This window comes from Poecile atricapillus, chromosome 9 (assembly GCF_030490865.1).
Source record: "Poecile atricapillus isolate bPoeAtr1 chromosome 9, bPoeAtr1.hap1, whole genome shotgun sequence".
Classification (NCBI taxonomy): domain Eukaryota; kingdom Metazoa; phylum Chordata; class Aves; order Passeriformes; family Paridae; genus Poecile; species Poecile atricapillus.
Genome location: NC_081257.1, coordinates 7,049,777 through 7,069,022, shown reverse-complemented (window position 1 = coordinate 7,069,022; position 19,246 = coordinate 7,049,777). Strand labels below are relative to the sequence as shown.

The 19,246-nt window shown below is 37.6% G+C and overlaps 2 protein-coding genes across 3 annotated transcripts in view; one reads left to right on the top strand and one right to left on the bottom strand.

Moving 5' to 3' along the window:
* Positions 1–19,246, bottom strand: part of CENPP (centromere protein P) — a 111,638-nt gene that overhangs the window by 62,073 nt on the left and 30,319 nt on the right. The window lies entirely within an intron of this gene.
* On the top strand, positions 11,485–16,193 carry OMD (osteomodulin). The gene is made up of 3 exons (XM_058844632.1): positions 11,485–11,548; positions 13,811–14,767; positions 15,305–16,193. Exons 2-3 carry the CDS (start codon positions 13,834–13,836, stop codon positions 15,622–15,624), a joined length of 1,254 nt encoding a protein of 417 aa, XP_058700615.1. The 5' UTR covers positions 11,485–11,548; positions 13,811–13,833; the 3' UTR covers positions 15,625–16,193.

The window sequence follows — 19,246 nt, the reverse complement described above, 5'->3', positions numbered from 1 at the left end:
AATTTCAACACCTTGCATCTTTGGCATACTTTAACATAGACCCAGGTGGATGTGTCAGTGGCACACAAACATTATGATATAAAATGCACCTTACACAGTTTCAGCAAAGGTTTCTGAACATGGACAGTAATGCAATTAACAGAATAGTAATTAACTGATGATAACACACTGGTGTTCTGTGATCTTCCCCCAGAATAATTTCAGTATTGGCAGATGGGAAGAAAATCTGTCAAGAACTCAACTCAACTCCACCTTTACATTCTCTACAAATGTTACAGGGAAAGGAAAGAGGGAGAAAGAGAAATGTGATATAAATGCTTCGCAGGGTCTCCTCATTACTTATTCCTTGTACAAGTATCTACATTTGTCTAATAAAAAAATTAGTATTTACTCCATCTAAGATTTTCAAACTTTAAAGGGCTTCTCTCTTCTGAAGATCTGTCAGGTCCCTACACAACAGTTAACATATTTCACCAGAGGGTGGCAGCCTGTAGCTACAAACACAAGGAAAAGTCATTCTGAAGAATAAATGACAAAGACTCTCAGAACAGAGGAAGAGCCCAGTAAAGGTCACAAACACTGATTAAGCAGAGGGGCCTGTTTGAGTACTAAAGTGCCATTTGAGTGCTGCTAAACCCTGCGTTCTATGTCATGCTCTACACCATTAAATTACCAAGGGATGAAACAGTCTCATTTTTCCAGGTCTTCTCCCCTTCTCATTTCCCAATATCAACCTACTTAATGCAGTACTTCAAATACAGCAATGCAAAGAATATTGCAGCATTACTATACAAAGAGCAGCAAACTTAACAAGTTAAAAATGTTTAAAGAATGTAAGATACTACTAAATCTCATTTTAACTTCCAGCATCAGCTCTGGCAAATATACACAACAAATAAAAACATATCTTCAATAAAACACATTTTCTTTCATATGATCTAGATGCTTTCTCCTGCTGCTAGATTGAGTTAAAGAAGGTGAAGAAGTGTTTATTTTATTTCCTTTTTCCAGTATTAATTGTGTCTTCTTGCTCTGCGGAGGATGAAACCTGCAGGAATCCAGTATATCAGTTAAGTGGGCTAGAAGTGTCAGGAAGAAGAGGACAGCTGGACAGATAAAGAGCACAGCTCTTTGGATGTCACTGCCTGATCTTAAGAAAAAAGAGTTGCAAATTCTTAACAGCAAAATGCAGTTTGGGCTGGATGAGCAGACAGTGAGATGGACTGAAAATGGGCTGGAAGGCAGCAAGCAGAGAGGCCATGTAGTGAATTCCAGGTGGGTCAGGAACTGCCAGTGTACCCCAGGGGTCAGAGCTGGCTCCAGCTCTGTTCTCATCTTCACTGGCTGTCTGAAGGACAGAGCAGATCACCCTTATAGGTTCACTGCTCACTGCTGTGTGACTCTCTGGGGTTATGCTGCTGGAGAAATGGCCAACAGGAGCTCGTGCACATCAGCTAAGGGAAGCCCCAGTTCTTGCACCTAGTGAGGGATAAGCCCATGCACTGGTGGCTGAGGGCTGACCTGGAAAGCAGCTTTGCAGGAAAGGATCTGTGGGTCCTGGTGGACAACCCGAGCATGAGCCAATGTGCCCTTGTGGAAAGATTGCTCAGAGTATCCTGGGCTGCTTTAAAGGGATAAGGACAACTCTTCATTCCCAGTCTTGCTGTCGCTAAGTTATTCCAAGAGCTAAGAAGCTCCAGAAGCCAGGGTTCCTATGGATTTGAGTTGTGCAAGCCTCAGGTCCTTCCAGCTGCTCTCTACCTCACTCCACAGCACCTCTGTGCTGCCGAAGGCCAAAGTCAGCTGTGCCAAGGGGTCACTCTCACCTCTGTCCTCTCCTGCCTTCCCGTTGCTCCTAAGCAGGATTTTGGAACTGTCCCTTCCCCAGCTGAAAGACCTCTCTGGAGCATTCACCTCTGCCCAGCTGCTGTTTTTCACAAACTAATAATCAGCACATAAATATTTCTCTCTATCCTGTGTCAAAATTGGTTATAATTGGTAATAGGATTAAAAGATGCCAAGTGAAATAAGTGAAAAAGATAAAGGGTTATTTTCTTTAAAAAATAAAGAAGGGAAAGTTTGGCTATTTTAAACTGAATGGAAATTTCCAAAATGTTTCATGAGTACCCCATTAGGAATTCCTGCACCTGCATTTCCCAAAAGTGAGTGAAATGACTCAGACGAGAGCAGTTGAAAAATATAAACTAAGATGTGCAAATTTTTAACCCTTCATATCTGTTTTCTAAAGCAGCAAAATACCTCAGCTATCTAAGCCAGGTTGTGCATAGAAAATGATATTAATTCACTGTTAAGCAATTTTAGAATGTCATTTCAATGTCATTTCAAAAAGCATTTATCCATGTCCTAAAAAGCAACTGCTGTTATCTCATGAAGATACTTATTCCATATTCATTCAATTGCCAGTTAAAATATTGCACTATTTATCCAGAAAAACTATGGTACACCGCAACAGACATTATTATTTTCATTTTATTTTGATCAGAATTTGACAGCAGCATGATAATAAAAGCAGTATTAAACTAAAAATAATAAAATTGTGTTCTGAAGGCTATTTTTTTTTCTTATTCTCTATGTTAATATTGCTTTTTGGGCTTGTGTTGGGACTTTTTCCCTCCTTTCTAGGGAGACCAGAGATTTGAGAACAAAGCTGCTAATAGAAAACATATGGAAAAGTTCTGGAGTAAATGAAAATCTGACTCGAATTCCAAATGCCACGTATCACATACCATGGTCTAAATTATCTGCTAAGATAAATGCAAGATTTACCCTCCATACTCAATGAATCACTGAGATGAAAGATAAGGTTATTTATGAAATAAACAAAAACAAAGATTTGCATGATATTTAAGCGACTTCCAAAACTAATCAATATTTTGAAGCAAGTTGGGATGTTTCTCAAGGCCCATGTGACCAGTAAAAGATTGGCTCAACGGAACACACTGCTGATAGACAGCCTTGCTACAGTTTTTTGTATAAAATATGAACATTCCTACCCAAGTGAACAGTCAGGCTCTGGATTTTAACCACTGTGCTGCTGTGGCTGCAGTGGGAACCCCACACAGCCAGGTTTTCCTATGCATGAACACTTTCCTGTCTCAAATCCCTGTCCAGGGGAAATGTGACGACGATGAGATTTCTGGCACTGCAGCACCGAGGATTCAGTTTTGATGAGAATTTCACACATTTCCACAGGCAGCCAAGCCTTGCCCCAGCTCCCTGTGCAACAGCAGGGAATTTAACAAGCCTGGATGCACCAGAGTAATCACAAGTCCAGAGAGCCCCTCGAGAACTGATTCACACACCCGGTTCATTCCACGTGTGCTACCCATCACCTGCACAAAGGCTTCTATCAGAATCAGGAAGCCACACTGAAATGAACAATTTCTCTTCACAATTACATTTGCAGGAATTATTACAGAGTTACAGTCTCTGCTAAGAACGGAAAAAATCTTGAGCTGAGAGGCTGCCAGAGGATGGAAGATTTCCAGAGGGACAGAGAGGGAGCAAGTCACAGACACAAGAATGGACTTGAGCTTAATTCTTCAGCTGGTCTTATTTCCAAAAGCTGTTTAGACATAAAGACCAATGAAAATATTTTTCTGTCAGTAACACTCCTCACAGAACAACTTAACTCATTTGTGGAAAAGAAAACTGGCCTGCTATTCTAAAATATCCTATTTTACCAAAATGTATATCTTATTTAGGTCACTGAGAACATCCAGTCACCATTATTATCCTTCTGTCAGCCCTACCTTCTTTTACCTTCTTCCTATTCTCCAGGGCAAAACAAGGAACAGAGTGAATGATGCAGTCAAAAGTCAGTAAAAAGGGCCTAATTTTTAGCATGAAGAAACCTCTTTTGTGTTAACCTTGTGAGAAGATATCCAGATTCAGGAAGTGACAGAATAATCTAGTACTCAGCAAGAATTATAAAAGCAACTGTCTATCTGCATTTCTCCACCAGCAATACTGTGATGCAGTTTAATTATTACTTGCTTAAGAAAAATATAGTGATTAATACCTAGAAATTAATAACTTCAGGAAAGCTGACTTGGCTTTTTGGAATGAATATTTTTCATTTATATTTTAAGCTAATACATTCAATTTCTATTTAGATGTTACCCTCCTGTAAATTAATATTACTGGTATCTTGTATTTCCTCAGATACTAGATTTTACAAGGAAAAAAACTTTTGATTTAACTCCATTTAAAAAATGACTAACATAGCAAAAGAAAGCTGGATAACTTTTGAAAATACAGCAAAGCTAAATGTCAGTACAAAAGTGGAATATTTTACCCCGATATTCCCTGACTGCATACTGCCGTATTTTAATATGAACCAGCAGAACCATCATGTAATAGGATGAATTTTGATTAAAGAACCAGGGTACTCTTAGAAGGTATTTTCCATGCAAACACCTACCTAACCTGGGCAGTTAATGATCTCTGACAAACTATGCTCCTGTACAGTGGCCTGTAAATTTGAGATATTTGATATGAGATAAAATCTGTTGTGATGCCATACAGAAGAAAACACTTCAAACCTCACACCACCATTATTACATGCAAGCCCCAAAAGCACTTTCTTAACCAACATGCCAAGAGATCCCTTGCTTTTCCTGTGAAGACCTCAGTTAACAATTAGCATTTAGAAACCCACAATCTTTTATTTCAGAAAAATAGAAACTAAGTCTGATCGAAACTCAGTCTTCAATACCCTTCTTAATGCGTCCCTCTAATAGATGGAAGAAAAAAAGTAGTTACTCTTGATAAAAGCCCTGTATCATTATTTATGATAAAGCCACAAACAAAGTGAGTATTTTAAAAATATAAAATGTTTCTTACCATAAACTAACTACAACTCTTGGTGCTGTTTTCCTTGAGCGCGTTCCATTGGAGCACACGTGTAAGGCAATATTTCATTACTCCTGTTTTAGGAATGCTTTGCCTTAGCAACACTGTGTTTTATGGATTCATACTGCTTCTAGTGCCTTGTGCTTAGGACAGAAAGGGTAATGTATGCTTCCCACTTGAACAGTTCCCTCCCAAAATCAGAATGCACAGGAACCTGAGAAGAGGAGAAAATGTGAGCATGGAAAACACATCTGTCAGATGTGCAACTGCTTTGCAAAGTCACTGTTGTGTCTTTCTAAAAAGTACCTTTCCACTCAAACATTTCACCCAGTATGCTAAACCTGGTGTCTAGTTCAGTCATTAGCAGTTCAAAACAATTACCCCAGCCCCCATTCCAGGGCTGCTTTCACAACACACAGCTTATTTAGAAGTTTCAGCATTAAGCCAAGTGTTTGGCAAAGATGTGAAGGGAGATCTGGACAGCTGTCTTGCATTAAAACTGACATTTTTAAAGGGAGCTACTACTCAGTTCTGTTAAAATTTAATCACTCAAAGCACTGATTTCATGCCACCCCCTTACTAAGATCCGGTTAATATTTTTTTAGAACAAAAATGTAATGGATGTTTATATTTTGGCTACAAAGAGCTTTAGGCATTTACTTCACTCTTCAAAAAGCAGTAGGACAAGGCAAGAGAAGGTGTCAGAAGCAGGACAGAACTAATCTGGTAAACTTGCCATATTACCATGGAAGGTCTGTAATGCCCAGGTCAACTTTTCTCCTTAATGAAATGGAAGGAGAAGCTGTGGCTGCCCCATCCCTGGCAGCATCCAAAGCCAGGTTGGACAAGGCTTGAAGCAACCTGGGATAGGGGAAGTTGTCCCCGCCCATGGCAGGGGGTGGAACTGGATGAGCTTTCACCATTCTGTGATTCTCTGTGTGTGGTTTAAGTGTGAGCCTTGCTCAAGTCTTCACAGTAAGGCCTCTGAAGGATCCCAGAAGAGGTAATAGAAGAAACAACTTCCAGCCAGAGTGACTGGATCAAGATCCCCTCCCCCAGCTCTGCCAAGGAGGAGCTGACTCACAAATTATTCAAACCACAGAGAAATCTTTTTGATTTGATTAACTCCCATAAATCAGAAGACACATTCATTTTATATGTCAGGCAGGAGCATCACTCACAAAGGAGTATTAATATTAAAGAAAGTTCAAACAAAATGGAGAGTAACCAAAGGAAACAAAGGGTAGGGAGATTATATCTTTCCTTATAAAATGATATGCCAGGCTACAGAATGATGTGTAATAACACCTGGTGTTTCTGTGAAAGCTTCCAAGTCACAGATTATGGCTGCATAAGAACTGCACTGCAGGCCATAAAGGCAATATGGTGCCAGCATTACGAGGTTCGTGCTAAAAAGAAAGGATTTATTCTCTTTAAGAAAGAGGGGATAATAAAAATTTAGAATCATTTTAAGGCTGATGTTCAGTTACCAGACTACAGGAGAGAGCTGAGAGGCTGCCTGGAAAAATCCTCTGCACTACCAGGCTGGACAGTTGAATTTGTTTGAGTATTTCTAGAGCAATAGGTATTTAGAAAAGAAATGCGTTCTGTAATGATTGTAAAAGCAAAGACCATCACTCTTAAATGCACTCAAAAGAGTAAAGAGGAAGTACTTTCCATCACGTACAAGGGGAAAATTTCTGCTAATGCAAAACATTTTCCTATTCATGATCATTCAGGAATGCTTTGGCAAATAACTTCGGCAATTACTCTTTATACTTGCCTGGAAATGCCTAAAAAAGCTTATAAACATATGATTTCAGATTGGATACAAACCTGAGAACAATCTGAAGCACATTTCAAGCACATTTTTTAATTCTTTAATCAAAATTGTAGGAAGTCCTTAGCTATAAATAAATGAAACAAGCTAATGAATAATATAAATTATTATGGTGGAATTCACATAATCTCTTTTAGACATGTACCAGTTTAGGGCACTAAAGTCAACAGTTCTGCTCAAAATAAATGAGAAGTGCCTGCTTTGGAATAGCAGCTTCATTACCTTCCTCCCTTCCAAAACACTGTGTTCTTTTATTTAGTGTTTATTAATGAGTGCAAGACACCTGTCATATCCTACGATAATTTATATTATTTTATATAAGACACAAATCAGGCAAACTAAAGACTGTTAAAGTTTGAGGTCCAGCTTCTAATGCTGCCTCAAGAAAATGAATTTACCTGCACCAGTAAACAGTGGTTGCAAAACCAACTATTCCCAGAACTCCACATGGGAGGAAAACACAGTCCAAAGTCATCTGTCTTGGAACAACCAAAGCAGGCTGTATAAAAATAAAGAGTATAACACAAAGCACATTTATTAAACAAGCTATTCAATTACTAAAAACACAAGTGTCAGCTGACAACAGTGACTCTCCTCAGCAGAGATTTATAATTTCATACAATTCAGCGTATTTTGGAGGAACCAGACACTATTTGGTACAGATAACATTGCTTACATCAATTTTCAACTTATTTTATTATTCCAGTGTAAATAGTTTATGACTGCTTGTTGTTGTGTTAGTAGAAACACTACATGGTAAGGACTATTTAGATACCTCTACTGTAAAATCCATCTATTTAAAAAAAAATGTATCCTCTCCCTTATATAGGGAGAGGTATTAATATGGTATTAAATCCTTCTAAGATTTCTAACACAGCAATATATTCAGAAAAATGTTATGCCCCTCCTCTTCTGTCAGTCCTTCAGAGTCAGTTAGCCACTACCATAAATTGATATTGTCATATCACATACTGTAAATTTGAACATGCCAGGAAATTTGATACTTTGCTTTTGCAGTACCAATTGTTCCTCGCACATGTTCATGCACAACTGTAACCAATCATGTAATGAGATCAGAGCTTCCTAATATATTGCTTCTAGATCCATAGATGCTTCTAGTGAATTCAGCACTAAAAATTCAGTGTATTACTGTTCATTAGTAGAAGTTACTCAATTTCCTACCAGATTATATTGATTCCCATGCTACAAGGTCAATAAGCTCAACTGTTTTCAGTTGCTCAACATGTTCTTCCCAGGAGCTCTTAGTGAAACAAAGCAAAACATTGAAAACAGGCTGCACAAGATGTGGATTGCCAGAGTTTTGATCTCATAATACCACCTACTAAATGGGAAATAAATAGGGACCACACAACAAGGTTCAGGTCAGAGGCAAGAGAAAGCCCCACACAGGGCACAGCTCTGTCCTCCTTTAGTTTTTTTTTAACAGATTAGGCCTTGTCTTAGCTCTGTTGATATGATTTGGTAGCCCCTTTTACATAACATTTAAAAACACATGTTCCCACGGGGACACACTCCTGGAATAGCATTCCATTCCATGAAGAGCAGAACAACACCAAAGTCTGTGAGGGCTCAGGCTGGAGGCTCTGCAAGAACAAGACTCTGAGCATCTCGATTTGTTGAGCTCTACACTGCAGTCAGTGAATTTTCAGAGGCGTTCTGGCATAGGATAAATAAATCCAGCAACCACTACAGGCCAAATATTTAGTCAGCTCTGCCAAAGGCAAGCACAGGTAAGCAGCACCTTTGCAGATCATACATGGAATTCACAGAGGCTGCAGGTGGCTGATGACAGCAGTGCTGGGCTGCCAGTTAAGACCTGAAAATTGGGATGCCAAGAGCTTCTGTGCCTCCAGTGTGACTTTGAAATGCAGCCCAGCCTGAATGACATTGCTTACAGCTGTTTCCTACCCACAGGCTCTACAGAGAACCAAATTACAACCTTCACAGTTCCTTGTTATATTTGACTATGTACTCCCTTTTTTACTGTGCCCTCACTCACAGGAACATCACCAATTCTTATCTAAAACACAGATTTCCTTCAAAGTTGTCAACTGAGGATTTTAAAATTTTGAGCTTGAGGCCTTTTTTCAGATATCTGATAGCAAGGCCAGACCTTCACAATTTTATTAAGATCACACTTCCAACACAAACCTCAGGTCTAACTTCCCCACCTTGGCTTCTTTGAGTTCCCTAAATCCTCTGTAAATAAAATGTGCTTCCTTTTTTTTTTCCCTTTCTATTTCATATGAACCATTATAAATTTTGGAGGAAAAGGAAGAAGAAACTCACCGAGAAAAACCCACCAAACACAAAGAAACCCAAGAATTTCTTACATGAAACAGTGAATGTAAGGCCAAGTAACTTAAAAGTAATTTATATCTTCTTATTTTCAGGGCCAGTCCCATTCACCTCAAGACCACTGGTGATCTTTCCTACTTTATCCCAAGAATAGCTTGACTAAAACTTGGGCATTTTAAATGTGTTCAGCAGACCATACTGAACTAAATAAAAACCTCTAAATTCATAAAATAATAGAACAGCCTTTTTTTTGTCTTCAGGCCAGAAACAAAATTGAAAAACTGACAAGTCTCGTAAGTTGACTGCAGTTAATGGACATGGTAAAATTCTGAAGATTTTAATTGATAAAAAGGATCCATCCAAGTTTAGCTGAAGAAAAGCTTGAAGCCAACTCAGACTTTTAGACTGACATACATCCCACTTTTGCATCACAACTGCATAAATAAAATGATGAAAAAAAAATAAACATTAAAAATAATTCCTTCTAAAGCATTCTTAAAACTGAAAAACAAAATATGCTGAAAATTCAATAAATTTTCACAGCCTTTGAAACAAGAAGCCTTACATGAAGGATGCTAAATTTAATCCCCTCATAATCTGCCTTGTAGGGAAATTCCTGCCACACCACAAACAAACATGAAGATCAAACCACACAATTTGACCAAGATCACAAAGTGTAGACTTGTTTGACTCCAAAACAGTTCTTGCAACAAAACAGGAACTGAGCCTTAATATATTCCATGGCTGGAGCCACATCAACCTCTGCAGCTCAATATGCTTCAAATCAAGAGCTTTACCACAATTTTTCAAAGGATAGACTCTTCTGTCCTGCCACCATGGATTTTTAAATTCACCATGAGATTTTAGATCTCCTAAGAGGTTAAGAGACTTTGGGACACAATCAGTAGTAGAAAGCAATAGAAAAGTATCAGGTATGAAATTGAAACTCTAATTTTTATCTTTGGATAAAATAGTTTTATGTATATTTTACTTACAACTGTTACTAGAACAAAGCTTCCAAAAATATATGCCATGTTCTTTGTCTTGTGCTTAAAAAAATACCTAAATTTTGTAGCAGCTAGTAACATTTTACTAACTGGTCATAACAAACTTGGTGGGGCTTTTTTCTTCTCTCACTGTGTATGTATTCTTTTAATTATTAAAAAAAAAAAAATTTACTGGTTTTGATTTAGTGGTACAATGTAGCTATTCAACTATTTGTGGTACCGTTATTCAAGGATTATAGAGTTTTAATTTCTCTCTTTCAACCTCTCCCTTGTACTGGGCATTCCCTACATAAATACATGACTGCTTTAGTTTACTTCCAGTATTGTCAACTCCTACAGTACCACTTTGGTCATGACTTCTGGTGCTTTTCTTTATACTCCAAATGTTAGAATTACATATGGTTTATCTTCTTAAACATATTCTTGTCCTCAATATTAGAGAAGAAACCTGGAAAGGTTGAGCAAATCATCAGCTTCATGAAGTTCAAAGACAAAAAAAGAAAACTTACTACTGCATTTAAAAAAAACCGAACTGTAATACTTCATTATAAGGCACTTTTAAAGAAGAATTTTTAAGAACCAGATTCTTCCTTGTGAACAGGTTTTGAAATAAGGTAATTATTTTACCAAGCCAAAACCGTAATTAAATGCTTCGGATAAATCATACACTTCACTAAAAAAATTGCCCATTTTCTCAATTTTTTACATATATCACAGGTATTTAAGTATCATACAGCACCAATGGCAGATAACTGTACCATCTTTAATTCTTCTTAAAACTTAAGATAAATATCTTTCTTGAGTAAAATGGTTTATGCTTCATGTCATACTAACCCTTCCCACAAGATTTATGCTCTCTCTATACAACTTAGCAAAAAAGATGTTGGAAAGTTATTTGTGAATGCTGAACTTTAACACCACCACACTGACAGTACTGTATAGAACAAATTCTTTGCAGGAAGGACACAGGACATAGACACTGTGGGGGTAAAATAAGGAAGAGGTTTATAAGAGCGTATGTATATAGCACATGCTTCCCCTTGATTTTGATAAGGTTAATTTTTTTACTGTTTCTTAACTTCATCCTCAGGGGACAAACCCTTTGCAGAACTGAATCACTGCAGCTGAACCCGCACTATGAACTAATAACCTCTGTAATCATTTTCAAAGTCTTAGTCTCTTTTTTTTAATGGGAGTTGGTATTGAAAGAATCCTGCCAATTATACTGGAGTGATTTGAACAAAAGAAGAAATTGCTTCACAGCCTTATGACACAGCATCTACAGCAAGTGATGATGTGGCACAAAGCAGTTTTTTTAATTTTACTGGCAAATCAGAAGAGGGGCCAAGGCTGTTATTTTGTGTTGCCTTCCCACAAGGCTCCTTACCACAAAATATGGCTTAGACAGACCTTTTGTTCCTCCAGCTGGGGTACGCTGTCTCAGATTATTTCACCAGCACAAGAAATTGCTGCCCTCCACAACTTGAACTTCTCAGACTTCCAAAGAGTAAGTTTTCTTGGTAAGCAGGAATAAAATTAACTGATTGTGTTATTTTTCAGTGAAGAGTGATTCATGCATGTTATATAATATTTAGCTTTCAGCAAGTAAACTGCTTACAAATACAGTTACTGAGCTCTGACTTCATTACAGATGGTAGAGAATCAAGCTTTTAAGATTTTGTTTTTCAGCTTTGTAATCATGTGTTTTATCATACTATGTGCATCTGACCTGCATTTCCTGTTATCAAGTTTCACCTGATGTTAGTGTTTTAAAGCTAGTTAAATTAAATATTTCATGAAGAGGTGTCAGTGTCTCGGTGCTTTGAGACACAACATGCAAGCCTGGCCGGACAATTACTATTCTACCAGATGATTGATACTCATCTACAGCTACAGTCAAAGCAGACAAAATGTCTCCCCAAAACCAGCTCCTCCATCTCTCCGTAAAACCTGTGGGAGACTTGGGTACAAACTACTTATCATTTCATCTGACATGATGGGCGCTCTCTTCACATTGTCCACATGGCAAGCAGATTGAGCCCATAAAGGCCTTATTGCTCAAAGTGAGAAGACTTTGCTGAGTTGTCCCTCCTGGTTTCTGAGGACAATTGTGGCACTGAGAACAAAAACTATTAATTGGAAGTTTTGTGACATGGAATAGAAGTGCTGACAGAATAGAAACAGAGGGTGAAGCTCAAGTTTTGGACTGCAACTGAAGAGGGAGGAATCAAAAGGAAACAAAGAGCACGAAATAGGCAAGAGGGACAGACTGGGATCTGATCCACAAAACTAGAAGGTAGTCACAGGAGTTAGAAACAGATTTTAGATACTCACCGACAGAACTGATTAGAAGATATTCTGATATACACTGCCTGAAATATGAAACCCAGTGAATTCCTCCTGAAGCACAGAACTGCCTCCCAACCCAGCACAGTGCATTTATGCAGCACTGCAGTGTGAGGCTGCTCTGTGTCTCTGCTCATTGCTTAATTAACTCAGACATCCCACAATGCTGCAGGGATATGGAGTCTCTGGCTTTGCTAAGGACCTACCTGGATTGGAGTTCCTGACTCCAATCAAACCTGATTTTAAGGTTCTCATCAGTTATGAAACTTGACTACATTCAAAAGCGAATTTAGATATGCAGGTTAGGCAATGGCACATGGTGACACCCAGCCACTGGCACTCACAGGCTTTGTGTCACACAGCACACTTACAAGGATGCATCAAATTCCAAGAGCTTGTTGCGACTTTAATCCTTAGAATTCTCTCTTTCCTGTTCAGTTCATAGAATACATCAGGCATTAGGTAATCATCACTAGGAATCATCAGAAATGACCACTTGTTTCATCTCTTTGTTACTGATAGTGTTCAGTAAACAAATATTGACAAGGAGTCAATATTTGGGTATGAAACATGCATGAAAAAAACGAGAGTAACTGCTTTTCTCTCTCTGCTTCAGGGTTCTTTTACTATACTGAGCAAAGTCTCTTAATTTTTTCCATGACTTCTGTGGTTTGACTTGCAATGTAACATTTTGACTCATTTCTGCTTAAACTGAACAGCTTGACATGATTCACAACTCTCATTCTGCCAAATAACAAGGCTCCGTTGACTGCATAAAGTATTCTAAAATGTTAGACTGGCTTTGAGCATCAGAAATTTGACCTGCAACATGACTTGCCTTTCACATCATCAGGATTTCACCTCAGAAGGGTATTTCGAAGGTAAACTAGTTCACATCTATAAAGAATACCATGTGCCATGCAGGATGGTTGAACTGTACTGGCTTTAAATAAATGATGGGAACAGAAAAATCACATTATATTGTCATTAACACAGTACTAAGTCGGTCACGTTTTGTGGAAAATAGAAAAACAACACAAAATGCCACAGAACATACAATTTGCAAAGCCACATAAATTTCTATTTTACAAAATATACAGTATTTCCAAGTAATTTATTTCAATATTCTCTTTATAGAAGCAGTCCTCTTATGGCACTCTTCAGTACCAGGCACAGCATAGGTGGAAAGCTGTTCCTTGTCTTAAGTCAGACCAGAAATCCTCTGTTTACTTCAAGAACAGTAAATTTATGTTGTTTAGGTGGAAGGTACAGATCAAAACTTAGTTTTCCTAGTAATGTCACAGACAGTGTTTCCCAAAAAAGACATTATTCTATTAATTTCATTAGATATTGCTGCTTCTTAGAACTTTTGTGCTATTTACTTTATAACTATTTAAAACTTAATATTTCTTCTTATCAACAGGTCACAACATATACATTTAAAATATGGCGATTCTGAGCCACCTATCAATCCTCCACCTCCTCTGGGCTGCTTTGGTCTTTTGTCAGTATGAAGACTATGATTTTGAGGATGAATATGGTGGGGAGCCAGATCATCAACTTCCATATTATTTTAACCCAAACAGCCAAGTTGAAGTTCCTCATTTTCCTTTCCCAGTTGAGTGTGCCAAGGAATGCTTTTGTCCACCAGCTTTTCCCTTATCCATGTACTGTGATCACCGGAAACTCAAGACAATACCAAACATCCCCAGTCATGTCCAACAACTTTATCTGCAAAACAACAACATTGAAGCTGTGCCTGCAGGACCATTCACTAATGTTACCTTCATAAGGGAAATTAACCTCAGCTACAACAATATTAAATTCCATATGATTGACCACGGTGTTTTTGCCAAACTTTCAAACTTAGTGCAACTTCATTTACAACATAATGAATTAGAAGAATTTCCATTCCCTTTGCCCAGCTCTCTAGAGAGACTCCTCCTTGGTTTCAATAAAATTTCCCGGCTACCTAGAAATGCACTGGAAGGATTGCCTAACATGACCATGCTTGACTTTTGCAATAACTTACTTGATGACTCGGTGTTCAAAGAAAAACCCTTTTCAAACATGAAAAATTTAATGCAGCTCAACTTATGCAACAACAAATTACAGACAATGCCTCCTGACCTGCCACCGTCACTTCGACATCTTTCTCTTGAAAATAACTCCATTTCTCATATTCCAGAAAACTATTTCAACAGACTTCCCCAAATCATTGCTCTAAGAATGTCCCACAATAACCTGCAGAACATTCCACACAACACCTTTAATCTACCCAACCTTCTAGAACTTAATCTTGGACATAACAAATTGAAACAAGTGTTCTATATTCCAAGAAGTTTGCAGCATTTGTACATTGAAGGCAATGAAATTGAAAGTAGGTTGATGGTTAAACTTTGTAAAAAGCAATAAATTTAGTGGATTTTGGTATTGGTTGTGGGAAGAGTGTGGGGAGAATATTGTCCTTTATTCCTTGGAATGCAATATAAACACATCCTCACAGTCATTTGAGACCAATTTGAAAGAGGATTTAATTTTTGAAGCTTTCCTCTAATTCATAGTTCTATGTTCAAGTTGATACCAGTTTTTCATGTAACAGCTAAAATATTTTTGAAAATTGCTTCTGATTTGGCAACTGATAAAAACATACAGAGAAAAGGAATTCTGAAAATATTTAATTCACATAAAACAGTAATTACAAATTCATTACCTCACAACCTTATATTTTGCAAGCCCCCAAACTGGTACCATTGTCATTTACAAAACTGATTTAAAACATAGAGAAGGGCTATATTGCTGTGCGCCACAAAAACACTTTCCATTTTAAATTTCAAAACATAAGTTTCACTTTTGCACTAGGTCTAAAACACAACCACTTTCTGCATCTTAATTAATATTTTTCACTCTCTTACAGACATCAACGTTACTGTGATGTGTCCAACTCTGGACCCACTGAACATCAAGCAGTTGACCTACATACGGGTGGACCAGAACAAGCTCACGAGCCCCATCAGCACCTACGCCTTCTTCTGCTTCCCTCTCATCAGAACTATTTATTATGGAGAGCAAAATGTCACTGTCAACAGGCCAACCCAGCTCAGAACACCCGTTTTTCGGCGGTTTCTAACACCAGAGGAATTCCAGGAAGCAGAAGACAATCATGAAATGCTCAATCAAGAAACAGAAGAAGATCATCAAGCAGAAGACAGCTATTTTCATCCTTACTATCACTGAAGTAATCATTGTTAATGAGTATATATGGAAACTTTTCATTAGTCTGGGCTATTCATCTCTATCCTAGAACAGCTGGGCAGTTTGGGATATTCAAGATGCATCTATAAAGTGGAGATAGGAGTTTAAAGTAGGTAAATGTCCTATTATTGGTGTAGTAAAAAACAACACTAGGAACAAAGAGCACTCACCTGAGCATCAGATAAAAGTCTGACACATCACCTGGGTTGATGATGGGCTCACCTTTGGGTGAGCAGCCAAAGTAAAAAAAAATAATTGTTCTAAAGTGATCCAGTTGCAAAATGACTAAAATACAAATCAGTGTCATAATTCAATAGGAACACGTGATTAAGGCCAAAAGTCTATCCAGCTCTACATCCTGTTGCTGACAGCAGAAACAAAGAGATGCAGTAGAGAAAAGGACAAGAGACTGAGATTACAAAATACCTCCACAAGGTCCCTCCACATCTCCCAGAAATACAGATACTTCTTCTTCCAATTTCTAACTGGACAAGGACATCACAAATATGGAGCTTCAAATGTTCCCCATATTATGTTTCAAGTGTCCTGCCAAGCTACATTATAATATTCACTTCTTTGGTTGTCCTTTAACTATCACAGTCTTTCAAAGGAGATTTCAGTTTATTACTAATACAGGCAACAAACAATCTTTCACCAAGCTGCTGGAATCTAGGGAAAAGCATGTGCATTGCACAACTAAACCGTAAGCATTTATATTTTCCCTATGCTTCAGCCCATGTTATTTTAGAAGACACATAGAAATGTAATGTAATCTTTGCATTTAGAGTTATTCATCAAGTAGAACAGGAACAAATGAAAGTATTGCAGGTTTTTTTAACTGTTAATTTAGACTATCCCTCTGCACAGCTAATACCAATTAGCTGTATTCTGCTTCAAAGCAGAATCAATGTTGCTTTAAGTAACCTGAAGAAAACTTTGAGCTATGCAAATGTTTGTTGTATCTTATTCCTAGAAGCACATCCAGATAACTACAGGGGAAGATAACACTATAGAGCACTTTATTGCCTTTTTTTATCACTTCTTTATTTTTCAGCACTTTTTCCCTCATAGAGCTTTACTAGCTGTGAAGAAAAAAATCCCTGCTTTCAACAGCAAAATGAAATGCTTGCAAGTGATAGATCCATATATCATACTACCAACTTTGCATCATTTTAGGTAGTCTTTTTAGTTTTCCAATGCTTAAAGTACAATGTAATCGGATTTCTATTAGAATTTGAGAAGATAAGCAGGCTTCATTTTTTCTCTCAGAATTTCATTTATTTTTTTAGGCCCATCATCATATTTATGGTTTTTGATGTATCAACTAAAATATTAAGAAAATGAAAATACTTAATGACTTATTTTTAACAGAAAGAGATTTATTGTAAAGCTATGAATATAAACTTTAAGAATATATATAGCCTTAAGGGACAACTAGTTGTAAGAATTTGTGGGTACAAAATTTATTCTATTGTTATTGATTTGTGGATCTTCAGCCAACTAACTAGAGAAATCTGTTCCTCTGTCCTTCCCCTTTCTCTTATCTGCATTCTGAACAGTTCCAGTATTCATAGCAACCTGTTTTATGGCCACCCACAAATTCACAGTGCTACAGAGCAGTGTTGTCTGCTCTTTAAAAAAAAAAAATTAACATTTATCACCCTCAAACACTTCTGTGTTTCTGAATAAGGACCACATGCATGCATTCATTCCTTCACTTAAGTACTCAATATCATTTATCTACAATATATACAGGAATTTAGATTTAATTTTACTGCTTTATTAATATATACATGTAGAATATTAACCTTTGGGAACATTTAGACTACTTCAGATTTTAAGTGAATGGTGCACAAAATGCAAATCTAAAATAAGAGGCTTTTTTGAAAGGCTTGCTGAGCTTCAGAAATAAAAGAACATGATCCTGCTATAGTATAAATATTACATCTTTTATCACAAACTTTCTGCTTTTTAGAGACATTTATTAAACAAAGCTTAGGTTTAGTTTTAAAGTAGAAGTCAAAATACTGATGTTATATGCATTTTTCAAAGTCAAACTGGAAATTATTGAAAACTTCAGAGATGCCTTATTACACTTGATTCATTCAGGTGGAACACAAAATTTGTATTACAAGCAGAACTATTATCATTTACTTTTCTTTCAAGTAATGTTATCGTATGATCTGTAGCACATAGGACACTTATTCCAGAAAGGCTTTTACAGTGAACAGGGAACTAAAGACTTGGGGTAGCCTTAGAGAAATTACAATTAATAATAAAGTACTGGATTAATGGATATCTAGCTGAGTGCAATTTGCTCTGGTAACACAGGGGATGCCTACTGTAAAAGTCATGATGTTTTTGCCTTGCAAATATCTTGGACTTCTCTAAGGGAATCATGAAGGGTGTGGAAAAGGGAGATCCTGGTCCAAACAGCCTACAAAAATTCTTCAAGGTTTTTAAAGAAATTAAGTTGCCACAGATTAAAAAGCAACATCACAAACGAAAGTCAAATAAAATATGAGAAACATCCTAAGAATAAATGGTCAGTTCTTACTATAGAGGAGATCCCACTGGTGGGAACTTTGCAAAGGGTCTGTACTGGAATTTATTCAATTTAAAATGCTAGCAAGAGATAAATAAACCAGGCTGAGAAGCGAGATGCCAACAATGACTGCTCAGTGTTGCTGAAGAATGCCTATGGATGCTAAATATGAGCAAAAGCAGGGAGCACAGTGCCTGTGGAAAAGCAGGTTGCATAACTTTCTCAGTCTCGCCTGAGAAAGTGGTCTGGGAAATCATAAAGAGGAATTAAAACAATCCTCAGAGATAGAAAAAATCCTTGCAGGTGCTGTTTGTCAGTTTCTTGTTTTCTTGCAAGAGAAGGTCGAGGGGTGGTGTACCCCACTGACCAATGATGGTGATGTGTTGGTTCACTAACCAATAAGAGTTTTACCTTTCTGTACTTTCACATATCGGTCTATAAAAGAAGATCTGAGGTAATAAACTTTTCTCTCCTGTTCAACTCACAAGAGAGTTTGTGTCGTTCTTCTCACCATTCTCAATAGTGTGATAAATGGCTAAAAATGTCCTCAGGATGCTAAAACACCAATGGAGCTCATCACTGTTAAATGAGAAGCGACATCCATTGAAATGATGATCTTAATTCCAATTAAAACTAATGAAGGATGACCTCACCAGCATCACTCAGGAGCAAGACTCAGGAGTGCTTGGGTAGCAATAGGTGTTCAGTGAAACCACTGGCTCAGCCCAGTAGCCATAAAAAGGAAATTCAAATGCAGAGAGTAACTAGAGACAAACGGAAAGGAGATATCAAGACACTGCCGTAAAACTGTGGCTCACCCAGACATTAAATGCAGCATTGACTTCCAAAGCCTCAGGTAGCTGGTGCCATTACATAGGGCATGACTGGAAAAGGATTAGAGTGAGGTCACCAAAGGAAAGGAATAGCTGCTGTAACAACAACATGGAATGCACTGGGGCTCAGCAAAGAAATGGCTGAGGGGGGATACAGACAACAAAATTATGAGTTGCATTGACAGCAGGAGTCTGGGGATGGGCTGCTTCAGTACAAGGGAAGGAG

Coding starts and splice junctions, on each gene's coding strand:
- OMD (XM_058844632.1), top strand. CDS start 13,834: ATGGCGATTCTGAGCCACCTATCAATCCTCCACCTCCTCTGGGCTGCT. Junction 14,768..15,304: donor TGAAGGCAATGAAATTGAAA/GTAGGTTGATGG, acceptor ACTCTCTTACAG/ACATCAACGTTACTGTGATG.